The sequence below is a fragment of the Lygodium microphyllum genome, chromosome 8 (assembly GCF_053477565.2).
Source record: "Lygodium microphyllum isolate KBCC chromosome 8, Lygodium_microphyllum_v1.1.10, whole genome shotgun sequence".
Taxonomy (NCBI): Eukaryota; Viridiplantae; Streptophyta; class Polypodiopsida; order Schizaeales; family Lygodiaceae; genus Lygodium; species Lygodium microphyllum.
Window position 1 is genome coordinate 103670517 of NC_141142.1, and position 24551 is coordinate 103695067.

The following is a 24551-nucleotide window of genomic DNA, read 5'->3' on the forward strand; positions in this document are numbered from 1 at the left end:
CATACTGTTGGCAAGATTGACACCACAAGAAATAAATGCAATAGGGTTCACGAAAGGGGTGCAATAGGAAACCCAGCAAGGAGATGAGGTTGGCACAATCTTCGAGATGGGGCCTCATGAAGAAAAGCTAGCTCCACAGCCTCCTTCCTCACCATGACCGGAAGACCAGCAACAAGACACATCCAAAGAAAGAAGGGTCACACTTAAGGAAAAGAGAAAACAAATGGTGGAGGAAGCAAGGAGAATATTGAGTGCTAGACGAGTACAAGTGCCACCCGCACCTATTCCTTCGAGCCAGGATGATTTTCCAGTGAGCTTCCACGCTGACCGGGTAATCTGGAAACAACAAGAAACGGCTAGAAACCCCTTTGATCCAAACTTCCAATCCCCCACCAATTTGCATAGGGTTCTGCCAATCAAGGTGATGGAAGAAGTTATTTACATTGAAAGCAAGCTTAGGGAGAAATGGTTGGCTGATAGAGAACAGAACCCCACCCTCTGGGGCATAAAGGATGTGTAATTTTGGCAAAACAGGGTTTTTGAGGTCTTGAGATCAGTGTTGGGCTATGAGTGCCAGCCTACATGGAGAAGGCATATCTGCTATGTAAATATGGACACTTGGATGGCTTTCTGCAACACCCTCCCATTCAAATGCAACAACCCAACATTCATGCCATACCCCTGAAGGATGGTAGTGGATTTTGACCCCAATGTCCACTATCGATACGACTTCCCTGTAATATACAATGTGAATTGTACTAAGCCTAAAGAGGCTCTTTTCTTCACCTCAGAAGATCTGTATGAATTCATAGTCTATTTTGTAGATGAATTCTCCTTGTGGCCTGACCCTGCATTCATTGCTACATGTAATTACCTTAGACTACTTATAATATACTTAGGCAAAATCCCACTCCACAAGAATGTGGCCTTCCATCCCTCTATTTTGATGCCAAAGCCATAGACAGTTGCGCTCGACTAATAATATGCACTGCCCTTCTCCCTTCATTTTGTTTTATCCCTTCTAGAAAATATGAATAATAGTCACTTTATGTATTGCAATCATCTATTTCTCTCTATTACCACTCTGCAAGTCCACTTGAGCCTCAAAGGATACTTGTAGAGTTGACAATCCTTGAATAAATCTCTTAGGTCCCCTTCTCCACCCCACTCGGATGGCAAGCTTAGTTCTCATCCTGCCATTGTAATCTAGAAGAAAAAGAAAAAGAAAAGGAAAAAAAAAAAGAGAAAAGAAAAGAAAGGAGAAGAGAGAAAGAAAGAAAGAAAGAAAAAAGAAAACAAAGACGAAAAGAGAAGAAATCACAACGAATAGCAGTTCACCCCACATAGGCCACAGTCACTGCACCAAGGGGTTCTCAAGTTAGGTGGGTCCAATGGCTTTGATCAACTAGCTTCGTTCCTAACCCCCTAGTCTCATTTTGATTTCCCATTTCATGCTTAGGGTACATCAAGGGCAGGACATACCTAGGGAGGTAACACTTGTCTATGGCTAGACATGTCACCCTACGCTACACGCACCGCACCTCCCTTATGCACAAACTAGGTCCTCAAGTGTGGGACAACACCTAGGCTTGCAAACCGAGATCCCAGTTCCACTAGCATGAGCACAATGCGCCACATAGTAAGGTAAACACTCCCCCTAGGTAGCACACTTCTTCTCATTTCAGGTAATGCTGGATGTTGCAAACCACCAATATCGAAGGCCCCACCATCCACTAAACATACCCTCGGCCCCCAACAATGCAATCATTGCCAAGCCTCTCAACTAGCAACAATCCACACAAGGCCCCATCACCAATTATACAACCACCACCCTTCCAAGAACCAAGCCTTCATCACCAAAGACTGACACGTGATATGGCATTGGCACTCATCTAAGAGGGGGGTAATGTTAACCCCAGCTCGAGACGAAAGAAAAAAGAAGTAAAATATAGATGCAATGGAAGAAGTATGACAAAGAACAAGCAAGACACAAGGGTGGCCTAAAAAGTCAAGTCAAACGTAAAAAGTACACTTTTAAATGCAAGGTGCTCCAAAAACTATTGTAAAAGAGCTCCAAGCTCCCTTCTATGCAAAATGTAAAAGGTATGTGGACATAGGCTAAAGAATAGGGCAAGTAGAATGGAAATGGAAAAGAGGATCTTACCATAATGGCCAGTCATGTAAAAAAGGAATGTGTGTCCAAGGGATTTTAGGGCATATATATGAACTCCAAAAAGTGAATGAGAGCTCATTCTTTGGTGTGTGGCAAAAGTGGACTCGTCTTCTTTTCTCCTTCTCTTCTCTTTGCTTGCTTGTGAGTGCTTGAGGGAGGGAGTGTGAATGACTGAGGGAGTGAGTGTGTGAGGGTGAGGGATCTTGGAGGTGAATCTCTCCATCATCTCCTCTCTTCTTCTTCTCTTCTCTTCTCTTCTCTCTTCCCTCGTCTTGCATATGGCTATGGAGGATGGAGCTTGGAGGAGGGGGCTTGAGGATGCTTGAGCTTGTATCACGAATCGTGGAGCTACCAGAGTGCTTGAGGGAGGAGGAAACTCATTTGGGCATCAAGGTAAGCTCACTACACCCTGGTAGGATCGAAGGTGCGTCAGCTAGGTGAGAGATAGCCATCGGTGCTCGCTTGAAACACTTGAAGGAATACGCAATCCATAGGTCTTGATGCTGAGCATGAGCTCCCTCTACAATAGAAAAAATTATTATTAAGTCCAAACTAAGAAAATGCAAGCATTTCTCATGAATATGTTAGTCATAATGGATTGTGACAAGACATGGTTACCTAGGGTAGCAAGGATAGACCATCAAAATAATATAAGGGCTAGCCAAATCAAAGAAAGTCAATTTAGCTAAAGAAGGTAAAAACCTTAGACCAATCTTCATAGCTAATGACCTTAGCAAGGATTAAGAGACTAATCTCATAAGTCTCTTCAACCTTTCAATCAAGCTTCTTTCACAGCTCATGTAGCACATGAACATGTGTAATATAGCCAAATATTTTCAGTGCAACAAATAGGGCTTCTTGCCTATAAATCTTACCTATAAAGCATTCTTCAGAGTCATCCCATGAACTGCAACTGTGGGAGTTCTATTCATAATATAGACAACAATATGAATAGCTTCAAACCAAAAATATTTTGGCATATTATTTCAACCATCAATGCCCATATAACTTCTGCAATATGCATATTTTTTCTTTTTGCGATTCCATTTTATGGTGGGGTATACTTGCAAGTAAATTATCTCTTTATTCCATGAGACCTCAAGAAGCCACTAAGCTCATTAGAGAGATACTCTCCCCCTCTATCTGATCTCAAGCACTTAACTTTCAAGATTGTTTCTATTTCAACAGTACCCTTGACAAATTTGAAGTGCTCAAATGCATCACTCTTTTCCTTCATGAAATATACCCGCAACTTCCTTGAACAATCATTAATAAATATGACAAAGTATTTGCTACCACCAAGAGATATGTTCCTCTGTAGGTCTCCCAAACATCTATATGTATAACATTAAGTATATTTCTACTCACATCTCTCTCATGTGAAAAAGGTTATCTTGCTTGCTTACCAAACTGACATGCTTCACACACTTTATGAAATTCTACAACTCTAAAAGTAGGCAATCCTATAACTAGTTCTTTGGACTACATTAATTTCAGACTTTACACATTTACATGTCCAATACATTTATGTTGTATTTCAATGTCTATGATCACTCCTTTTTCTTTAGCATATATATAGCAGCATTCATAATAATAATTCTAGCATCCAAGGTGAACGTGCAACCAACTCTACTTCTTTTTGCAACCAACCTGCACTTATTATTAAAGTTTTCTACAAAACAACCTTTTGCATTAAATCGAATTTTCAACCCTTGCTCTACCATTTGGCCAAGAGATACTAAATTCTTTGTGCGCCTCTTTGTAAGGATGAATGAGGGCTTAGGACTAGAATCCCACATGCACATTAGGAGAAGTGTTACCATCAAGTTTTCTATAAAGCATTGTACTTTCTCTCTTTTCTAATGCAATTTCATAGTACTTTTGTACTTCAGTAAAGTCTATGTCTCATTGTTAGTCAATATACAAGATTGTGTTTATGAGTCCAAGCTTCCATCTTAGAAACTAATTCACTTGTGTAATAGTCAGTCATGTAAATGTCTTCATGAACTCACTCTTTCTCTTCCAAACTCCATAGCTTCCGCATCTGCCATGCTCTAGATCCTGCATATTTAACAAAATCTTCATTAAAATAGAGTTCTTTAGCTTGGAATACAAGCAAGGATAAGACTTGGGAAATTTTGTTTCCCACAGGAAGGGTTTTATGGCTCAATTCGCTTCACTTCAAGCTCCGGTTGTCGCTAAAGAAGATACCATTGCAATAATTTTGAAATTAGTGAGGAAAGTCTTTTCAACTCTTGTCACTACCCTAACAAATGTACCAAATCCTACACTTGAAGATGTCATTCAATCTTGGTTGGATGAGAAGAAAAGAAATCAAAATGAAGGTAGCATCGACTCAACATCTACCTCAACAAACCAACTCTTCGTCCATAGTGTGACTACTAAATGTTCCTTTTACAATAAGAAAGGACATATTGTAAGAAATTGTTGGAAAAAATATCCCAACAATATGAAATGCAACAAATGTAAACAAACAGGGCATATCACTGGTAAATGTCCAAACTGTTGCAAAGTACCCAAAGAATTGGAGGCCAACTATGTCTCCAAAGCTGCTGATGACCAAATCTTTTAGTATTCATTGTAGCATATTTCCATAAACATCCTTGTAGCCTGTTTTATAAAGGCATCCCACTGATTTTGAGAGGGGGGACCATTTACATGCTATGCAATCCAATGCCACCTTAACATTGAGGGGGAGTGTTAGAAGTGTACCATGGGAAGCCTGAGTAAAGCAAGGATGCATGAGGGAAGGTGAGTCGTGAATGAGCTGAAGGGCAAGGGAAACCCTAACCCTAGCTGACAATGAGGCTATATAAACATCTTAGAGGTCACTCTCAATTGTAGAGAGAGTGTACTAGTTATACCTCTTGAGCAACTTACTACACAAGATTTCATTCTTATACTTGATCTCTCTCTTATACTTGAGCAACTTACTACGCAAGATTTCATTCTTATACTTGAGCTCTCTCTCCCTCGTGCACCCAGCTTTATGCTTTTACTCTACATTTCCAAAAAATTCACCTCACGAGGGAGGATGCATTTTCTAAACCACTCATCATTAATGGCTATTGTATAATCCCTTCCACACCTCTCCCACATGACCTTATAGAATTCCATAGGCAAGCCTTCTATGCCAGGAGTCTTTCCATTCTTCATGTTGATAAGGGTACACTATAGCTCATTTGTTGTGAAGGGAACCTCGAGGCAACTAGCATGTTCCTTGGAAAATAGAGGCCCTAAACCCATCAAAGAACCTTTTATCCTCCCCTCATAGTCCCACGGTTTGTGAAAAGGTTGAGCAAGATGCCAAGGCATTCTATTTAGCCTCACATTTGGCTTTCAATTCGATAGCCTAAAATTTATAGGCTTCTTGAGCCTTAAGGAATAACTTAATCTCGTGCAATAGATTGCACACAATAAAGTTGTTAGGAGAAGTAGAAACAATAGATAGAAGAGCATGTCTAGCTCGAGCAACAAGATTCAGAGTAGTTCTCCTTTTACGTGTAACAGCTCGGCCATGTTACTTGACTTCCACCACAATAAATTTTGCATGCAATCCACATCTCTATGGGAGAAGTAGTTTGCATTTTTTAATTATCCCACACGTGTTTTAGCTTCATTACAAAGTGAGGATCTTCGAAAAATGATGTGTTAAGTGGAAAAGCAGCAAGCTTTCATTCATGCCATTGCTCAATAGGGGACAAAAAGTTAGTTGGATTAGGCAGTGATGTGACACTACAATATTTTCTAGGGCTAGCCATCTACAATCAAGGGACATGCATGCTACATTATCATTGGCATAAGCCCTTTCCAAGCATACAACTCTCCACTTTTCTCCTCAATGATTGTGCCATGAGTAGGGCATATTTTCTCTCTTGAATAGAGTAGCTACATCAACCAATTTATATGTGGGTTGAAGGTTTTCCATCTACTTCTTTTTAAGAACCAAATTGTATTCCCTATATGCGACCTATCTTCTATATCCATTGTCATATTCCAATCCCCCATATACAGGGTTGATACATTAGCTAGTCTTTTAGTTATTATTTTCCACTATCAACAACTATAAGAAAAGTTGTCGATGGCATAAACAAATAGTAGATGTATCTTCTCATTGCCAACCTCAATTTCAATAATCAATAATGACCCAAACCACAAGATTTTGGCCATTAACCAATCTTTAACCATCATCATAGAGCTGCATCTACCATGAAGGCATCCATTGGCTAATGACAAGTAACCTTGAGCTATGAGATTGACTACCTCCTCCTCTCCTATCTTTATTTCTTGTAACACAAGGACATTGGATTTTCTATTGTGTGAAATGGCAAAGAGAATGCATTTTCCCTTTTCTAAGCAAAGATCTCTAACATTCCAAGCTATGGCCATCAAATTTTTAGCTAAAAAACTATTTCAATACTAAGGATTGTCCATAAGCTCCACCTACTCTCCCCAATGTGTGTAGTAGTTGTAGTCCACCAAGGGAAGTTGTGCAAGTCTCTTGATGGAGATTTTGGGCTTCTTCTAATTCTTAATCATGTTGAATTATGCCCTAGGATCAATGTTTCATTTATTATTATCCTTATCTTCTTTCACTCACAAGTTGCCCTGCTTAGGCAATATAGGGAGCCTCCTCTATTGCACATCCAATTCTTTCTTCTTTCCCTCCTCCTTATTTGGCTTTTCCACCTCCTTATCTCTAGTTTATTGGTTAGACTCTTTACAAGTTTGATTTGGCTCATCTTAAGATTGTGATCCATTATCTTGCTTTGGTGCTCCCACAACATCCTTGCCCTCTTCTACTTCCCTCTTTGAAGTGTCTTTTTCATAGTGACTACACTACTTGCAAATATAGCAAGAGTCTAGGAAGCTTCCAAAGCACACCTGCAAGATAACTTCAAAACCCTTCTAATCAAAGATTTCAATGAAACCTAGGGGGTCTCATCTATGATCCCATGTGATATATACCTTATGTTCCAGCTTGAGAGCACCAAATGTAGAAGCATTTGTAGGCATGCATAGGACCTTACCCAAAGCATTAGCAATGGCAGTGACTTCATCATCTAGCCAGATTGGTAGATCCATGAGAGCAACCCACACTAGGCATTCATACTACAACATTGTATCTAGAGAAAAGGTGGGAGACCATTGCATAACAAGAACTAAGTTGTCCTTATAACCCACATCACATCCCAACAACCCATTATTTTTTTGCTAGAGAGTTGAGCAAAGCCATGAAGAAGCCTCATCCAACAAATCTAAACTAAAGTATGAATTATTTATCTTAGTATGTGGCTAAGAACCATAAGTTGGAATCTTTCTCCAAATAGAAGGAAACTCTTGTAGATGAATAGTCAGCATATCATTGTTTGATTCGCTATATGGATAAGGAGACAATAGCCTTGTAACAAGTTTTACTATCCATAGTAGCTTCTACATGCCTTTATCCATTGAGCACCAACTGTTGTTCCATGACTTGATTCTCCATTTTTGCCATATCATGGCCACCAAATGTGAGCAACAATAGCATAATCAACCTCCATGCCTACATCTATTCAAGTTTTCTTCTTCTCCACTATCTAAGTGTTGAACCCATCAATCATACTAGGCCGCTTGCCTACTACATGCATGCAAGGGAGGGCAAGGCCACATGTTAGGTTGCCTTAATGGCCATTATGACATGTCTATTGCTTTTAAGAGCACTAATTATCCACTAAGTGCTCTCTATTTCCCATTTCTATCCACTATCATCTTTCATCTTCATCATCCCAATTCAAATTTTTCTTGTTGGACATACTGGGCAAAAATTGTCTACCTTTCATGTTTGAAGTTAATATTATGACTTTGAAAGGGTATACTTTGTTACTCTTTTCTTTTGTATTGTAAGAGTGTAATTTCCCCATTACTTAGTTTATTTTAATGTGCATATACATTCCAAAGAAAATTGATTTATGTTGCATATTTATTTTATTTTTAAAAAATTAGCTCTAATTACGAAATTGACTCTCATTATGAAGATAATTACTATAATTAATGAGGTATTATATGCCAGTTCATGGAATAAATACTTAGGACACCCTCCCAATACTAACTTATTAAAACTATGTTTATAGTATAGAACAATAAAAAGAACTAGTCTAGTGGATAGTCACTTGGCAGTTAAGTGCACTTGGGTGATGACAATGCCAGGATGGGTAACCTCTCGATAAGATTTTCCTACAAGCTAGTGGGAGCTTCTTGCGCACAGCCAATGGTGCCAACGAAGCCTTCATAGCCTATTGCCAAGTATGATAAGGCCAAGATGCAAAGGTCTATGCCTTGGTCACTACCCTAGTCATAAGCCTTGGAATGATGGTCGTTCGACGACACGTCACGCGGTGCTCACCCATAGATTCGTAATTTTTTTATCTTCATGCTACAAAAATGGAGCTCCCTCTCTGATGTTATCAATGATGTCATCAGAAGCGCTAAAAGAAAGTGTTCTCTCTTTGTCATCGATGATGTCATCAAAAAATGCTAAAAAAGCAAGTGTCCTCCCTTTTACCCCCCATTGCAAAACTATAAATTGAGGGCTTGGGGATGACCAAAAATGCGAAAACAAGAGCAATCTTGATGAGAACAAGACGCTGATTGAGAAGGAGGAGACTCTATTCCGCGAGACAAAGAGACATCATGCCATTCAACCCAAGGACAGGAATATGTAGAAGGTCTCTCATCCTCTTCTACTCTAATACGAGAAGAGAAGATACTGAAAAACTTTATCCTATTCTATCAATCCGATTAGAAGTCATACATCTACTCTCATCCCTATTCCATCGACTAGAGAGAGAGAAGTATTACTCTCCAACGAGGCAAGAAGAACCATCCGCGAGACCTACATCATTGAATCCCACAATAACCATCATTATCATCGAGAGTCTTACACCCTTGCCAACCGGTATTACTATCAAGAAGAGGACTAGAGAGAGAGAAAGAGGAAAGAGAGTCTTACACCCTTGCCAACTGGTATTACCATCAAGAAGAGGACTAGAGAGAGAGAAAGAGGAAAGAGAGAGAGTGCAAAAGAGAGAGAAAGAGAGTGATGAGGAGAGAGAAATACGAGAATTGGAGAGACAAAGACAAGAAAGAGAAAGAAGCCATAGAAGTTGTGAGCAAGGTGAGAGGAGAAGGATAGTAATTGTATTAATGTGTCAAAAAGATGAGAAAATTTACATGTCCTCTCCTTTTATACCGATGTTAGTGTGACATGGCATAATATCAATATTATTTACACACTGCATCCTTATTCTTCCCAGCTTCTTACAATCCATCCCGTCCCAAATTTTTTTTCCCTCAAAAAAAAACTTAAAAGACTAGAAAATGATGGATAGAACAAAGTACTACTCTATTTTTTTACAGCTTTACAAATGGGAAAATGAATGAAAAATGACCAACATATGGACTAGAATGGAAGAACAAGAGTAAGCCTCAGCTATATACATGATCAGGAATGCTTCAGAAGTATATGGAGCCATAAAATGATCAACTGATGAATTTAAAATGAAGTAGACAGCTTGCTGTGAAAACAGACCTTGTTGGACCAAATTTGCCATAACTTCTAGTAGAAGTGTCCAAATGAGGTGTACCACGTGTCAAAACGTAGCTCTTGAAGAGTACTTTGACGTATGTAAGTGGCTTAATTCTAAAAATTGGGCACAATAAAAACTGTTTTAAAATAGTGTGTTGTCCTAACCCTATCTACACCATAACTAGCCCCATAAACAATAGGCTTCAGCCCACCAATGCATCCCGTAGGAAAGGAAAATCATCTAATATAGAATCATGCCTCTAAGAAGCTTCATCAGGTGGTAAACCTCTCCATTTAATCAAATATTCGATGATAGAATGAGATCAAAGCTTCTTCTCACACTGACCTATGACAGCCTCTGGGATGTACTAAATAAGACCTTCTTCATCAATAGGTGGAAGCTCATCAATTGTATCAACTGGATCACCATAGAAAGGCTTGAGCTGACTAACATAGAAGACATTATGAATCTTTGTAGAAGAGGGCAGCTCCAACCTATATTCCAAGTCTCCAATGTGCTTAAGGATCTGATAGGAACCATAAAATCTATGGGCAAGCTTGTTACTAGATCCATCTTTCAAAGTGGAATACCTAGATTTGGGCACCTTCAATAAAACCAACTCTCCTTCTTGGAACTCTAAAGGCCACCTCTTCTCATCAACATACATCTTCATTTAGTCTTGAGCTTTCCTCAAATTCATCTTACATTGCTAAAGAAGGGTTTGCATTCTTTCCAACTGTTCTTTCCCATGAGGATTGATTATTTCATTAAAGATGACTGTGGGCAAGGGCACCTTATAGCCATACATAGCCTCAAAGGGTAAAACTCCAATGCTAGCATGAGTAGAATTGTTGTAGACAAACTCAGCCAAGTGTAACCAAGAATCCCATGATTTTGGACATCATAGCAAAAATGGCGAAGATAAGTCTCTAACCATTTATTTACCATTTCTGTCTATCCATCACTTTGTGGATGATAGGCCATAGAAGGAGCCAATTTAGTATCCATAGATGTGAATATTGCCTGCCAAAAGTTACTCATGAGCTTTGAGTCTCTATCATGAACAATCACATGTGGCAATCCATGTAATCTAAAGATCTGCTCCATGAACCGATGGCCACTTGTGGAGTAGTAAACTGGGTCTTGGTTGGAATGAAATGGGCTACCTTGGTGAGTCTATCCACCACTACATATATACTATTCCATCCCTTTTTGGTAATAGGAAATCCAGTAATAAAATTCATGGTAATGTGCGTCCATTTGCCTGTAGGAATAGGTAATGGCTGCAACAAACCTCCTAGCTTATGGGTGTTGTCCTTATTCTGCTAACAAGGCATACACTTCTCATGACAAAGTCCTTGACATCTTTCCACAGCCCTTTCCAATAGAAACTTTTGTTGATACTATCATAGGTCTTGAAAAGTCCAAGATGTCCAGCTAAAGGCGAAGAGTGTAGTTCCTTCATATTTTTCCATGTAAAAGAAGAGGTAGAAGGAATGACAATCTTGCCATTTAACCAAATAATGCCATTTTTAAGCTGATAATGAGAGTTTTCTTCCATGAGACCTTGCTGTAATTTTTGAAAAGTATGGCTGAGCTCTTCATCCAAAAGATAAGCCTCCTATATTTCTTCAATCCAATCACTATGTAGTTCAGTCATTCCTGAAACTTTGCAAGCCCACATGTAAGAAAGAGAATAAGCTGCTATATTGTCTTTACCCCTAGTATGAGTGATGTCAAAGTCATAATTTTGTAGTGTAGCTATCCACCTATGCTGCTTAGGAGTAAGATTGGATTGGTTAAGGAAATACTTAAGAACCCTGCGATCACTCTGGACACTGAATTGGCTGTCATACAAATAATGGTGCCATTTCTTTATTGCATGCAAGATAGCCAACATCTCTTGGTCATAAACATTCAATACCACTTCTTTATCTATCAGCTTATGGCTTTCAAAGGCAATCACTCCATGGTCTTGTAACAAAATAGCCCCGATGCCTTGACCACTGGCATCACACTGAATGGTAAATTCTTTGGAGAAGTTCGGGCATACTAAGATAGGAGCACAAGTGAGGAGTCCCTTTAACTGGTTGAAGCTACTATCTGCAAGAGCATCCCGAAGAAAGCCTCCTTCTTCAACCTGTCAGTCAAAGGAGTTGCAATAGCCGCATAATGCTTGATGAATCGGCAATAGAATGAAGATAGACCAAGAAATCCTCTAAGAGAAGTAGTAGTCGTGGGTGTTGGCCAATCTTTGATACATTGCACCTTCTTGGGATCAGCCTGTATTCCTTTTTCACTGACAATATGTCCCAAGTATTCCACTTCAGTCTGCATGAAAGAACATTTCTTCTCCTTAGCAAAAATCCTATGATGTCTCAATACATCAAAAACCCTCCTCATATGTGCTAAGTGATCATGTAAAGTCTTACTATAAATCAGAATGTTATCAAATAATACCAAGACAAACTAAAAGAGAAAAGGCTGCAAAATCTTATTCATCAGGCTCCGAAAGGTAGCTGGAGCATTTGTAAGTCCAAATGGCATCACTAAGAAATGATAAAGCCCACGATGAGTCCTAAAAGCAATCTTGACTTCATCACCCTCTCGCGTGCGGATCTGATGATACCCTGACCTCAAATCAATTTTCGTAAAGAATCAATTCCCCCTTGAGCTCATCAAGCAAATCATCAATCCTGGGTATCGAATATATGTTCTTCACTATGATCTTATTAAGATCCTTGTAATCAATGCACATCCTGAAAGATCCATATTTCTTTTTGACTAACAAAATTGGAGATGCATAAGGTGAAGAACTTGGTTCTATCAATCCCATCCCAAGAAGCTCCTTGATTTGCTTAGCCACTTCCTCCCGCTCACATTTGGATAATCTATAAGGTGGCTTATTGATTGGCTTTGAGTTGGATTCCAAATCAATAGGGTGATCTACTACTCTCTTGGGAGGCAATGAGGTAGGCACCTCAAACAAATCCCTATACTCCTCAAGAAGAGTTGTCAAGGGTGGATGACTTGCTGAATTATTGGGCTGATCGTCCATCTCTTTATTCAAATGCAAAACAAATATTTTTGAACGCCTCTTGTACTCCCTTTTGAGTTGTTGAATGGTGATAAGTTGAAAATTTGATCTACTAGGAAATCCCTATAAATGGATGAGCTATCCATTGAAGATAAACTCCATATACAACTGTAAGAAATCGATAGTGATTTCGCCTAATGTCATCAACCAATCACAACCGAGTACAATGTCTATAGGCCCCATTTCCAAAGTAATCAGGTTTACTTTTGCTTTAAAATTTTCAGCCAGTTGTAAAGAAACCTATGGGCATATTTGTGTGTTGATTTCTTCTTCACATTGGCTACTTGAACTCTAATGGGCTGCTGTAAATCAGTGGGAATACAATTTAGTTTGTCCATAATGGACTTATTCACAAAACTATGTCTACTGCCACTATCTATCAAAATGAACACTTCCTTTCCATGAATGTTACCCTTCATATGGAGTATGATAGGGCTCTTAGAACCTACCCAAGCATCCATGGAAATGGAACAACTAGTGGTCGCAAGTGGCTCATGACAAGTCCACCTAGGTCAAAAGAAACACTCCCACTTGGATCAAAAGGAAAAGAGTCGAGTAGATCATAAAGATACTCTTGCCCAACTTCTTCTTCAAGATCATCATTTTCAGCATTAAGTTTGATTGCATTAGCTTCATCAATCTCATCTTCAAGATCCTCAAAGACTAACATACTCTAAAGCTTGGGTTTGACATTTTTGTATACACACTTTGTGGCATGATCAGGTGTATACTTTTTCCCACACTTGAAACATAAGCCTTTTTCCTTTCTTTCTTTGTAAAGATCCATCGGAATAGACTTAGGATTCATGTTGGCTGAAATGGATTTAGGCTTGTTGTCCCCTTATTTGAAGTCAACTCTAGGACTGCTTGTTGTCCTAAAATTACTTTGAGGACTTGAAGCATTGAATTATGGATAAATTGGCACTCTTAAGCCCCTATTTGGCACATGATTGCTGCCATAAATGTTACCAACTTGTCCCTATTTTAAAACAATCCCTGGCTATCCAAAATCAGGCTAAAATGAAGATTCTCTTCTATATTTCCTTCCATAGCGCTCCGCAAGCTCAATAGCCTTAAAGAGAGAAGTAGGGTTTTGTGGCATGACATCAGCTGATAAATATGGCTCTAAGCCATACATATACTTGTGGAGCTTAGCCTCATCACTGATGCTCTCTACATACATGGTTAGGTTGAGAAATTGGTTAGTGTACTCTCTTACGCTTAGACCTCTTTGCTCCAAACCATACCATCTCCAATTTCTCAAAGACTTCAGCCATGAATGTCTTGAAAGCTTCCCAATTATCTACAAGTATGTTCTCTTTTTTAATATAACTCCACCAAGTATGCGCAAATCCCTCCAAGTGCAAGGAAGCAAAATGAATCTTCATGTCATCAGTTCTAGAAAATATGTCAAAGTAAGATTCCATTTTAGAGATCCACTCCTCTAAATCTGATGGTAAAGATGACTGGCCATTGAACTTGGCCAAAATGATCTTATCTTTCAGTTCCCTTTCATGGAATGGTTGCTATCCCAAAATAGATTGATCATGATTGCCAGGCATTGAACCCCCAAAGTGAGATGAAAATCTCCCAATAGGTGGCTGAGAACCACTATGCAAACTTCCCGTTGGTAGAGGACCCCTACGAATTTGAGTATTCAACCCAAAATCTTGAGAGTTGGCTCCATTCAAACTGCCCAAATAGTCATCATGCTTTTGTGAAGTCTCACCTACTTTATATTGGCTATTTGGGATGCCTCTTCATCCAATAATTTCGTGACCATGACCATTTTGGTTAGGTGGCTAAAGTGGACGTGAAGGCTCACTGTTTGAATAAGCTTTCTCCTTCGCTTCTTTAGATCCCATTTGCATTTGCATCCATTGGGAGAATTGAGCCATAATTTGAGCATTGGATTCTACCATCTTATCAATGGAAGCCTTTGTTTGAGTTGTTGAATCCACTAACTTCTCAATGGAAGACTTTGTTTGATCAGTAGATAAAACCATCTGCTCCATTCTTGATAATAGGGCCTCATGACATTCTCTATGCCTTCGTTCATGTGCACACAAGGTATCATTGAGTACACTGATTTTCCCTTGTTGTTGAGGCTCTTCAAGGATCTCTTGGGGTACATTCTCCAACATGGAATCTTTGATTTGTTGAGCATAATCATCCTAGACCTTATTTTGCCTTTATGCCCTGCCATAATAGTGCAGTCCTACAATAACCCCTATCAAAAAAATGGCTATAACTTGGGCTAGGAAATTTTGATTCCAAACCTTTTTAGTTCAAGTCAAAGCGAGCTATAGCATGCTATAATAGGTTTAGGCAAGAAAAATCTGCAACTCAATCTTTGAGTCTAAATTGTCCCGGCCTGCATCCTGTTTTAACCAGTGAATGCCTTGTTTACACATTGTAAGGTAAAATAGTAACCCCAAATGGCTACCAAACCTTGTAGAAGGTTGAGTAGGACCTGTGGGTACCCTATAGTACCTGCACCTGTGCTACAGTAATGAAGTTTGTACCTATATGAACCTGTAAATGCCTTGTAGTGTCGTGTAAAATCCCTATTTTACCCTATTTTGATTCTGAAGGTACTTGAGCCTTTGGAAACTCTTCAATCTTCAATTCTCCACTCGTTGTACCTATGTGAGGGATAAAACAGCATGACAGGCTCCCTACATAGGCTTCGAATCATCCGGAGGTGGGCAAAGTCCCCCCCGGGTCGATTGGTTGCGCCCATTCGAGATCTTCAATAGTGAGGGAGGGTCACCTCTCTTTTGTCCCACTATCTCCCCTGGCATCCACATTTTTCCTCAGTGGGCACATCAACATGGCAGTGGCATTCTATTCTAATCAATCAGCATGAAGTGCATTTCTGAAGTATTCATTCAGTACCTTTCATGAGATGCAATTGAATGGAATCTGGAAAATTTGGATAAGTGAAGGGTCTTACCAATGCAATTCAGTGACTCGCTGATTGCTAATACTTATCCTTTTACAATTTTTCATCTTGGGCAAAAAAATTCAGCCAAACAAATCAAGGTTGTGCATCAAACTTGGTAAATGAGACCTATAATGAGATTATGATTTAATCAATGCTAAAATTCAATGAAATGGGCTGAGATAAATGGAAATAATACTAATCTATGATCTTTTGATCAATTCACAGAATTAATTTATCAATAATCTCTCATCAACCAGTGAAAAAGCATTAACAAGTGGATTATTGAGAGATTTTAGAGAAATACCTTGATTAAGCTTGAAGAGGATGGTAGATGTCAAGTGGAAAAGCATTAACAAGTGGATTATTGAGAGACTCCAATATGATCAAGTATATGAAGAATCAAAGCCCCGAGCTTGTTTGAACACTTGAATATCAAATATTCAAGCATCTTGAAGGAAAGCCCCAAAATAAACCTTCAATATGAGCTCCAACATGCTCCACGGGCTGAAATCTCTACAATGTCTTCAATCTTGGAGTCTGTCTGACTTGTACATGGTACTAGAGAAGTCTTAGAGGTCGGAGAAGTCCAAAAGTTGAAGAAATTTGAGCTTCCAAGTCTGTGGCTATGGATGCCCTACTGTGTTTTAGGGTTTTGAGCAAAGAAGATGAAGATCAAAGTTCATCTCTTGCTGGAAGTTGCTGACTATATGCTTGATGAAGTGCTTCAAAGCATGCAACCAATCTGTAGGAGATGTAGAGCAGATCAAGAAGAGGATTAGAGTAAGGAATTCAGCGCATTTTTTGACGCAAATTTTGGGCTGCTTGCTGCTCCAACTATGCATCAACCACCTGACCAGGGTGCCCAATTTGAAGCACAGGAGATGAAGGATCTTTGCCCCATGGTTTGGCTGTGAGAAATGATCAGTAGAGAGGGATCTTGAAGGATTTTCTGGCAGCCACCATTGAAGCTTCAGCCAAAGCTTGAGAGAGAGAAGAGGAGCTACCTTTTGAAAAGTTACTAGAGTTTAACTCCAAACTAAGCCCGGTGTCGTACTGCTGCGCATCCGAGGTGTGAAATCCATAAAAAGTTGTGTGTGTGGGATTTGATACTTTGTACATACTTAGTCGTTATGTTTACATTTTTGCCTTCTCCATTAATATGATATTATGCAGCATGAGGGTTGTGCCAAACAAGTTCATATTGACATGTGTTCTAAAAGCTTGTAATACCATTGCAGCCGTAAGGTATGGTAGAATGATATCTGATCAGATAACCAGGACAGAATCCAATTTTGATGTAGAAGCAGGAAATGTACTCATTCATATGTACTTCAAACATGGAGAGCCTGCTGAAGCATATGAAGGGTGCAATGATTGCTGGTGTTTTTCTACAAGGACATGATCTAGTCAGTATTGAACTTTATGGACAGATGGAACAGGAAGGTGGTAGAATTCTTTTAGGACATGCAGAAGGAAGGACAAAGCCAGATGTTATTATCTTAATTAGAATTCTTACTGCTTGTAGTCATGCTGGCTATCTTGAGAAGGTTTTTTGTTGGCATTCAACATACTATAACTGCATCATTGATCTTCCTAGCCATTTAGGCTGTTTGTCTGAAGCTGAAGCTTTGCTGTGCAGACAATGTTAAGCATCTATACAGATGTGCACATGTGGGAAGATGCTAATGCAGTTCAAATTCTGAGGAGAACTGCTGATGCAGGCAAAAATCCTGGCATGGCCTGGATAGAGGTTAATAACAAGGTTAATGAGTTCATTGTGGGGGCAACATAAGAGCTACTATGCTGATTGAGACTCTTCTAGCAGTTTTTCAGATGAATAAAATTCTGTATGAATTGAAGCAGCACTTTGTAGGGCTAAACTGCGGGCATTGGGATTACATTTTCAGCTATGTGAAGACCTTTCATGGTCATCCATATAGGCTTCTCCCTAATTGTGTCCTGGTAGACATGAACTAGCACTTTATGAAGAGTTACACTGGGCTTGCTGACCCGAACTGTCCCATCGCCAGTTCTATGTTCATGGGACCCACTGGAGTGGGAAAAACAGAATTGGCAAAAGCTTTATCTGCTGCTATTGTGAGGAGCCGCTTTGCCGGATGGAAATGGCGTGTTGAAGGCTTTTTGGGGGGAAAAAGAAGCTTAATTGAGAAGAGGAGCAGAAAGCAGAAAAAAAGGAGGGCGATCAAGTGGCTCCAGGGGAATGTGCTATGTGAAATTGAAAACTATTGACAGGTCACAGAGTTATTGTGTCCTTATGGCCTTCAGAACAGTCTACGATTTATATCCTCTACCCCAGCAATTCAGCATCAAGAAATTGGTATGCCTTCAATGTCACCTGCCATGACACAGGGGAATCGAAGAGGCTCTACACTGGGAAGACGGAGCTACAGAAGGAAAAGTAGGGAATCTCAGCAACAGGAAAGACAAAATCAGAGAGCTCTACGTCAATTTGGGGTCCTTGCTGATCATTATGTCGAGGACGGAGAGGTGGAGAGATGGAATGTCCAGTGTGAATTCGGGGGCTTCAAGGCTGACGACGCTGGAGACCTAAACTGTGACTGAAGATCAATTGACTGATCAATCTCTGCAACTTCGAAGAGGAGCTAGACGGAAGGAAAACGGAGAGGATCGGAATCGAGAAGGATTTCGGGAATAAGAGGATGATACATATGGTATATATGGAGCGGAAGGAGACATAGGAGAGCTCAGAATGAAGAAGAAGACGAGCTCAGCTTGGGCACAATGAGCAGGCTATTGAGCTATATCATCGGATGCAACAATCTTCTGTATAACCAGATGGGCATGTCTTTGTTGCCATTCTCAAAGCTTGCACTAATTTAGCAGACGTTAAACAGGGACTACTGATACATTGATACATCATAGAAAATGGTTTTGAGTCATCCACCATTGTTGTAGCCAATGCCTTGATTGATTTATACACAAAATGCGTAAGGATTCAAGATGCACAAAATGTGTTTGATAAATCAGTTAATCGGGATGTTGTGACTTGGAGTACACTCATTGCAGGCTATGCTCAGGATGGCCATAAAGGGTCAGCTATTAAGCTTTTCCATCATATGCAGGACGAGGGCATAGAGCCAAACATTGTAACTTGGAATACAGTACTTGGAGTTTATGCCCATTAAGGGCAGTTTCAAGAAGCACTTCATTTTTTGTGGGAAATGTGTTAAGACGGTATACAGCCAGAGAATGTTACATTTGTTTACATGTTAAAAGCATGTTCAAATCTCAATCAGGTCAGAAAGATTCACAGACAGGTTGTTGAGGTGGGCTTTGAGTTTGATGTTTTAGTTGGCAATGCTTTGATTGACAGGAATACAAAATGTGGGAGCCTACCGGATGCTACAACAGTGTTTGACCTTCTTGAGGATCGCAATGGGATTACATGGAATTCAATCATCAGAGGCTATACTCAATGTGGTTGTGTTCATGTAGCCATTCAGTTTTTTTTTTAAAGCATAAGTAACACGAAGTCACCAAACCAGATAATGTATCCTAGAATGCCTTGATTGTTTGCACATGCATCAATTGGAGAAAGTAATGAGGCCTTTAAGTTGTATCAACAAATGGTTGACATAGGTGTGGACGTTGACAATCTCAACTTCGTCAACATCTTGAAAGCTTGTGTGGCAGCAGACAGCATTAAGTTGATTCATGCTGAGGTAATTGCATGGGGTTTCCACTTGGATGCCATGGTCAGGAACACCCTCATAGACCTGTATGCTAAAAGTGGATGTCTGCCAGATGCTCGAAAAGTGTTTGATGTGCTATCTGATGGCAATGTAGGAACATGGAACACAATGATCGGAGGGTATGCTCAACATGGTATTGGTGACTGTGCCCTGGATCTCTTTGGAAAAAAAAAGCAGTGACAGCCTTGCTGGAAATCTTTTATGTATCTTATGGTGTTAGAGAGCTTGCTAGAGACAAACCTAGCCTTCTGCAGAGTCATAGATTCCAGCAGTAAAGCATTGCCATAGAGTATGTTAAACTCGCGCAGGGTTTAATAATTTCTGATCATAAACTGGCCTTTGATCACTGGAACTGGTGATGCTTGGATTCAATAGCTCTTCAGGCTGTGAACAGCAAATTTATTGAACAGATGCATGTTAAAACAACAATCTTTGCATTCAATATGAAGAGTCTGGTGTTTACTATTGCATAGCCTGATCTCACTTGTTTAATCTTCTATCTTGGAATTTCTCAAGAACCTCTGTGGTTGCGACTTTACTTTCGAAAAACCCTTCGACATCTTTGGTGAACCCGACGTGAAAGCGTTGCAAAAAAATTTCAGGATGGGAGATACTTCAGCATCCATTTCAGCTTCTTCTACGATTCCTGCTACGTCCTCTACTTCAGCTCCATCATTGACTGCTGCTTCAAGTACTTCAACGGATGATCTAAAGCAGATTTTGCAGAATATGTCCATGTATATGCAGCTTCAAAATCAGCAGACACAATTGTATATGCAGCAGCAGCAGCAATTGCATCAACAGCAGTTGTCTCAGCAAAGGCAACTATATTCGGAGCAGGAGAATGCAATTAGCGCGACTAAGGCGATTGAAGCAGTTGAGAATGAGAAGAAGCTATTTGATGGCCGTAATGTTTCAGCATATTTGAAGACATATGAGATCAAGATGGGGTTTTTTGGGGTTCCAGCTGGACTTATGAGTAAGTATTTCCTTCGTCTTGTCACACCCACCTTGAGGGCAAAAGTGACTGATCTTTTTATTCAAAATTCGCATTGGCAATATTTTAAGAAGGCCCTGAAAGAAGAGTATTTCCTTGAGGAATTTGGGATGGCTACACGGCGGTCATTCCGAGAGTGGGTCTACATGCCAAACAAAGGTTTGGCTGCTTCAGAATTGATTCGAGAATTTGAAGAGAGGTATAGTCAGCTTGATGCCATTGAACAAAGAGCATTGGATGTTGAGAAAGTTGAGCTTTTCTTGCAAGCTGCAGATCCTGCTCTTCAAGAAGAATTAGGAGAGCTTATTGAGGATCGCACGAAGCCTATGGGTCTTAAAACGGATTGGCAAGATGCCCAGGATGCAGTCTCCACTTTGACCAAGAGGAGGATATGGAAGACCCGTCTACAGAATGGTTCTATGACACCGACGCCGTCTTCTGCTCCTATGCCTGCTTCTATCCCTGTTATTTCTTCTCTTCCTCAGCCAGTTTCATGGCCTATGCCAGTGCCTACTGTTTCTACTCCTCCTATTCTTCCTGCTCCAAGACCGATGCCGGTTCCTTCCGTTCCAAAACCATCCACTCCGTCGGTGCCTACCTCTCTTGATGATATAATCAAAGGCATAATGGATTTGACACTGGAGTCAGTTAAAGCAGAATTGGTGGGAAAATTGAAAGAGCAGTTTGCTTCGACTCCGCCTACTATTTCTTCTAGTACTCCTACTGCACCTAGGAGTGCTCCTAATGCACCTAGGAGAGATCAAAGATGTATTTGGTGCGATAGTACGGACCATCAGCATTGCAGGGATTGTGAATCTTTTCAGGATGCAAGGAGGAAGAATTTGGTATTTTGGGGACAAGATGGTAAGATTTTGTTGACTGAAACAGGAGCTCCGCTTGCTACCAACTTTGGGAAAGGCGGAATGAAGAAGTTAGTGGATGACATGGCTACACGTACTTCTTATGTGGCAGGTAGAGGAGATGCTTCTGCATATGGAGTCCAGATTGAGAAAGGATCAAAGAATCAGTCAGCATTATGGATTTATGCTATGGAGACGGCAAATAAGGGAAAAATTCAGCAAACTGTTTTGACTAGTGCAGGCTCTAGCATCAGATCTGAGACAAGTTGGGATTTGCCTATTGATAGGTATACTATTTATGCCTACTTGGCTAAGTCTCAGGGAGCAGATATACTTGTTGAGGAGAAGCGTAAGAGGGATGAAGAAAATCCAAGTGCAGCTAAAAAGACTAGAGGGGGTGAGTTTGTTACTCCACCTACTGCAGGACCGTCTTTGAGACCAGGGCCAGAACGACAAATGGAAGATGCTCAAAAGAAAGAGAAGAGGCAAGAGCCTAGAGAGAGAAAGCAGCCAGGGTTTAGATTGATGTCTGATATTGAGACATCTACAGACATGAAGAAAATCTTTAATGACAAGATACTTGGCAATGAGGTGACTTTTACTATTTCTGAGGTTTTGGGCATCTCGAAAAGAGAGTTTCAAGATCAGTTTCAAGAGGTCCTGAAGAGGAAAAGACATGCATTGCCTACTACTGATACACAAGGAGTTTTGATTGGAGAGTTGGATGAGGATGAGGATGAGGTTATGGTTGAGAATGCTTCTGTTTTTTCGCAAATAGAGAAGAGGGTTCAGCCTATGCATTATGCTGAAACTGATGAGCCTGTCTTGATACCGCGTAGTCACTTTTCGCGGAGTCATTGGGCTAGGGCAACTACAGAGACAATGGTAAAAATTGGAGAGAAACGGGTGCCTTATGTTGCTTTGGTGGATCATGGTTCAGAGATTAATCTCATAGTTCATGGAGTTTATGAGAGTAATAGATGGCCTATGGATGTAGAGCATGGGTGGCGTATGAGAGCTGCCAACAACACTGCAGGTGATTTGTATGCTGCATGTCCCAGTGTCAGGGTTTCTATTGGGGATGTAGAGGAGGATTTCCATTTCTTTGTGCAGGATTCATGCTCTTATCCCATAATTCTTGGACAGCCATTCATCACAGAGGTGCGCATGGAAACAAAGGTAATGGATGATGGATCTGCTTATGCACGGATTCGCAGTAAAGATGGCATGAGAGCAGTACAGTTTATGACTGTGTGTGTGAACCATGTTAGAAACAGGGATACTCTTAGAGATGCACCTTTGCCCACTGTGAGGGATTCAGGTTTTCATTAGGTACCGCCGTTTCGTGAGACGATGGTGGTACAGAGCAGAGGAGATTGGAGTTCTCGCCTCCTGGCAGCAATGTTTTCTCCTCCGGTTTTGTTGGGATTTCAACAAATAGTTTGATGAGTTATTAGAAGACTTCTAAGTTGCCTAGAGCTGCCAGGTAGTACATATGCAGGAAGGAGAAAATTTTGAAAAATGCAGGAATTTTAGAGGATGATGAGCACATAGATGGGATGTATGATAATATGATTTGTGCGGATACGATGACAAAGATGGAAAATATGCTGAAAACTGATATGCAGAGTTGTCACAGTAATGTATTAGTGCAATCCCTGGACATGTTTCATGAAATTGCAGATTTTGTGTCACAGATAGAGTCAGAGGCTGAGGTGACTCAGCAAAAAGTGTTGAGTGCTGAAGAAATTCAGCAAACAGAGTTTCCGGCTGATTATGATCAGCTTACAGAGACACAGAGGGCTGAAAAATTTCAGCCAACAGAGTTTACTGCTGAAATATTTCAGCATCCAGAGTTTAGGGCTGTTCCTATGCAGTCCATAGAGCAGAGGGCTGAGGATATTCAGCCACCACTAGAGTGCAGAATTGCTGATTTACAGCAAGATTTGAGTAATGCAGAGGAACATAATGAAGCCAGGGTTGACACGAAATACAAGACTGTGGATAAGAAGATGAAGCCAGTAGCTGTACCACTTCCACCTGATAGTGATCAGCAAATAGAGAGGGCTGCCAAACAGCCAATTTTGAGGAATCCGGAGCATATAGGCCATAAATTTTCAGCAGAGACTCTTGCTGAATTAAAAATTGGAAATGGTGATTTCTTGCTACCCACAAAGAAGCAATGCTTTCAGGAGATGCTTGAGCGACATGGAAGGGGGTTTGCTTTTTTCCCGCATGAGATTGGATGTGTGAATCCGGATATTGTTGCTCCTATGGTAATCTTTACTATTCCTCATATTCCATGGAACCTCCGACCTATTCCAGTGCCTAAGGCACACCTGCCAAAGCTGATTGACTTGTTGAATGAGAAAATCAGGATGGGAATCCTAGAGCCTTCATCTGCACCATACTCAAATAGGTGGTTTACGGTTCCAAAGAAGAATGGTACTCTCCGATTTATACAGGACATGCAGCCAGTAAACAGAGTTACTATCAGGAATGTTGGTATAGGTCCAGTTGTGGATGAGTTTGCATAAGCATTTGCTGGACGTGCCATCTATTCTTTAGGTGATTTGTAGATGGGATATGATCAGTTTCAGCTGGCTTTGGAAAGCAGGGACATAACCACTATCAGAACTCCTATTGGGCTTGTCAGGATGATACCTTGCCTCAAGGTGCCACTAATTCTGTTGCGCATATAATGAATGCCATGCATAAGAGCCTTCGTGATTACGTACCTCAGCTTACCATGCCTTTCTTGGATGATGTGCCCATTTAATGGGGATTGTTACGGCTCTCAAATGTGACAAGGAGTACTTTATTGGAGCTTCAGTTGTGGTAGAGACAGATTGCTTGCCATTGATTGGTATGATTATGAGTTGCTCTACTCTGGATATAGCTATGCTGAGATGGATTGCATACATCAAGTCATTAAATCCAGAATTCAAACACATAGCAGGGAAGGATAATACCAGTGTCAGATATGCTGTCTAGAGCCAGATATGATGATGAGGAGATACTACTTGGAGAAGAGGATGATGCAGAAATTTCAGTCTCGCTATGGTTGATCATGTTTGCCATGTCTATGATATTGTGGCTTTCATAGAAGAACTCTATGTTGGAGATTGGTTGCAGATTGGCAAAAGAGATGAAT

The 24551-nt window shown here is 40.3% G+C and overlaps 1 protein-coding gene across 1 annotated transcript; it reads left to right on the forward strand.

Annotated features, from left to right (window-relative positions):
- The first annotated feature begins 17143 nt into the window (after positions 1 to 17143).
- On the forward strand, positions 17144 to 19720 carry LOC148032686 (pentatricopeptide repeat-containing protein At3g57430, chloroplastic-like). The gene is made up of 7 exons (XM_087683953.1): positions 17144 to 17353; positions 17446 to 17568; positions 17670 to 17768; positions 18060 to 18381; positions 18855 to 18949; positions 19085 to 19268; positions 19428 to 19720. Exons 1-7 carry the CDS (start codon positions 17144 to 17146, stop codon positions 19718 to 19720), a joined length of 1326 nt encoding a protein of 441 aa, XP_087540079.1.
- The last annotated feature ends 4831 nt before the right edge of the window (positions 19721 to 24551 follow it).

What these genes read in the sequence shown, in the direction of transcription:
- LOC148032686 (XM_087683953.1), top strand. Translation starts at nt 17,144, where the DNA reads ATGGAGAGCCTGCTGAAGCATATGAAGGGTGCAATGATTGCTGGTGTT. An exon ending in TTCTCCCTAATTGTGTCCTG is followed by an intron (nt 17,769 to 18,059) that starts GTAGACATGAAC and finishes AACTATTGACAG; the next exon opens with GTCACAGAGTTATTGTGTCC. An exon ending in ACATTGTAACTTGGAATACA is followed by an intron (nt 18,950 to 19,084) that starts GTACTTGGAGTT and finishes AATCTCAATCAG; the next exon opens with GTCAGAAAGATTCACAGACA.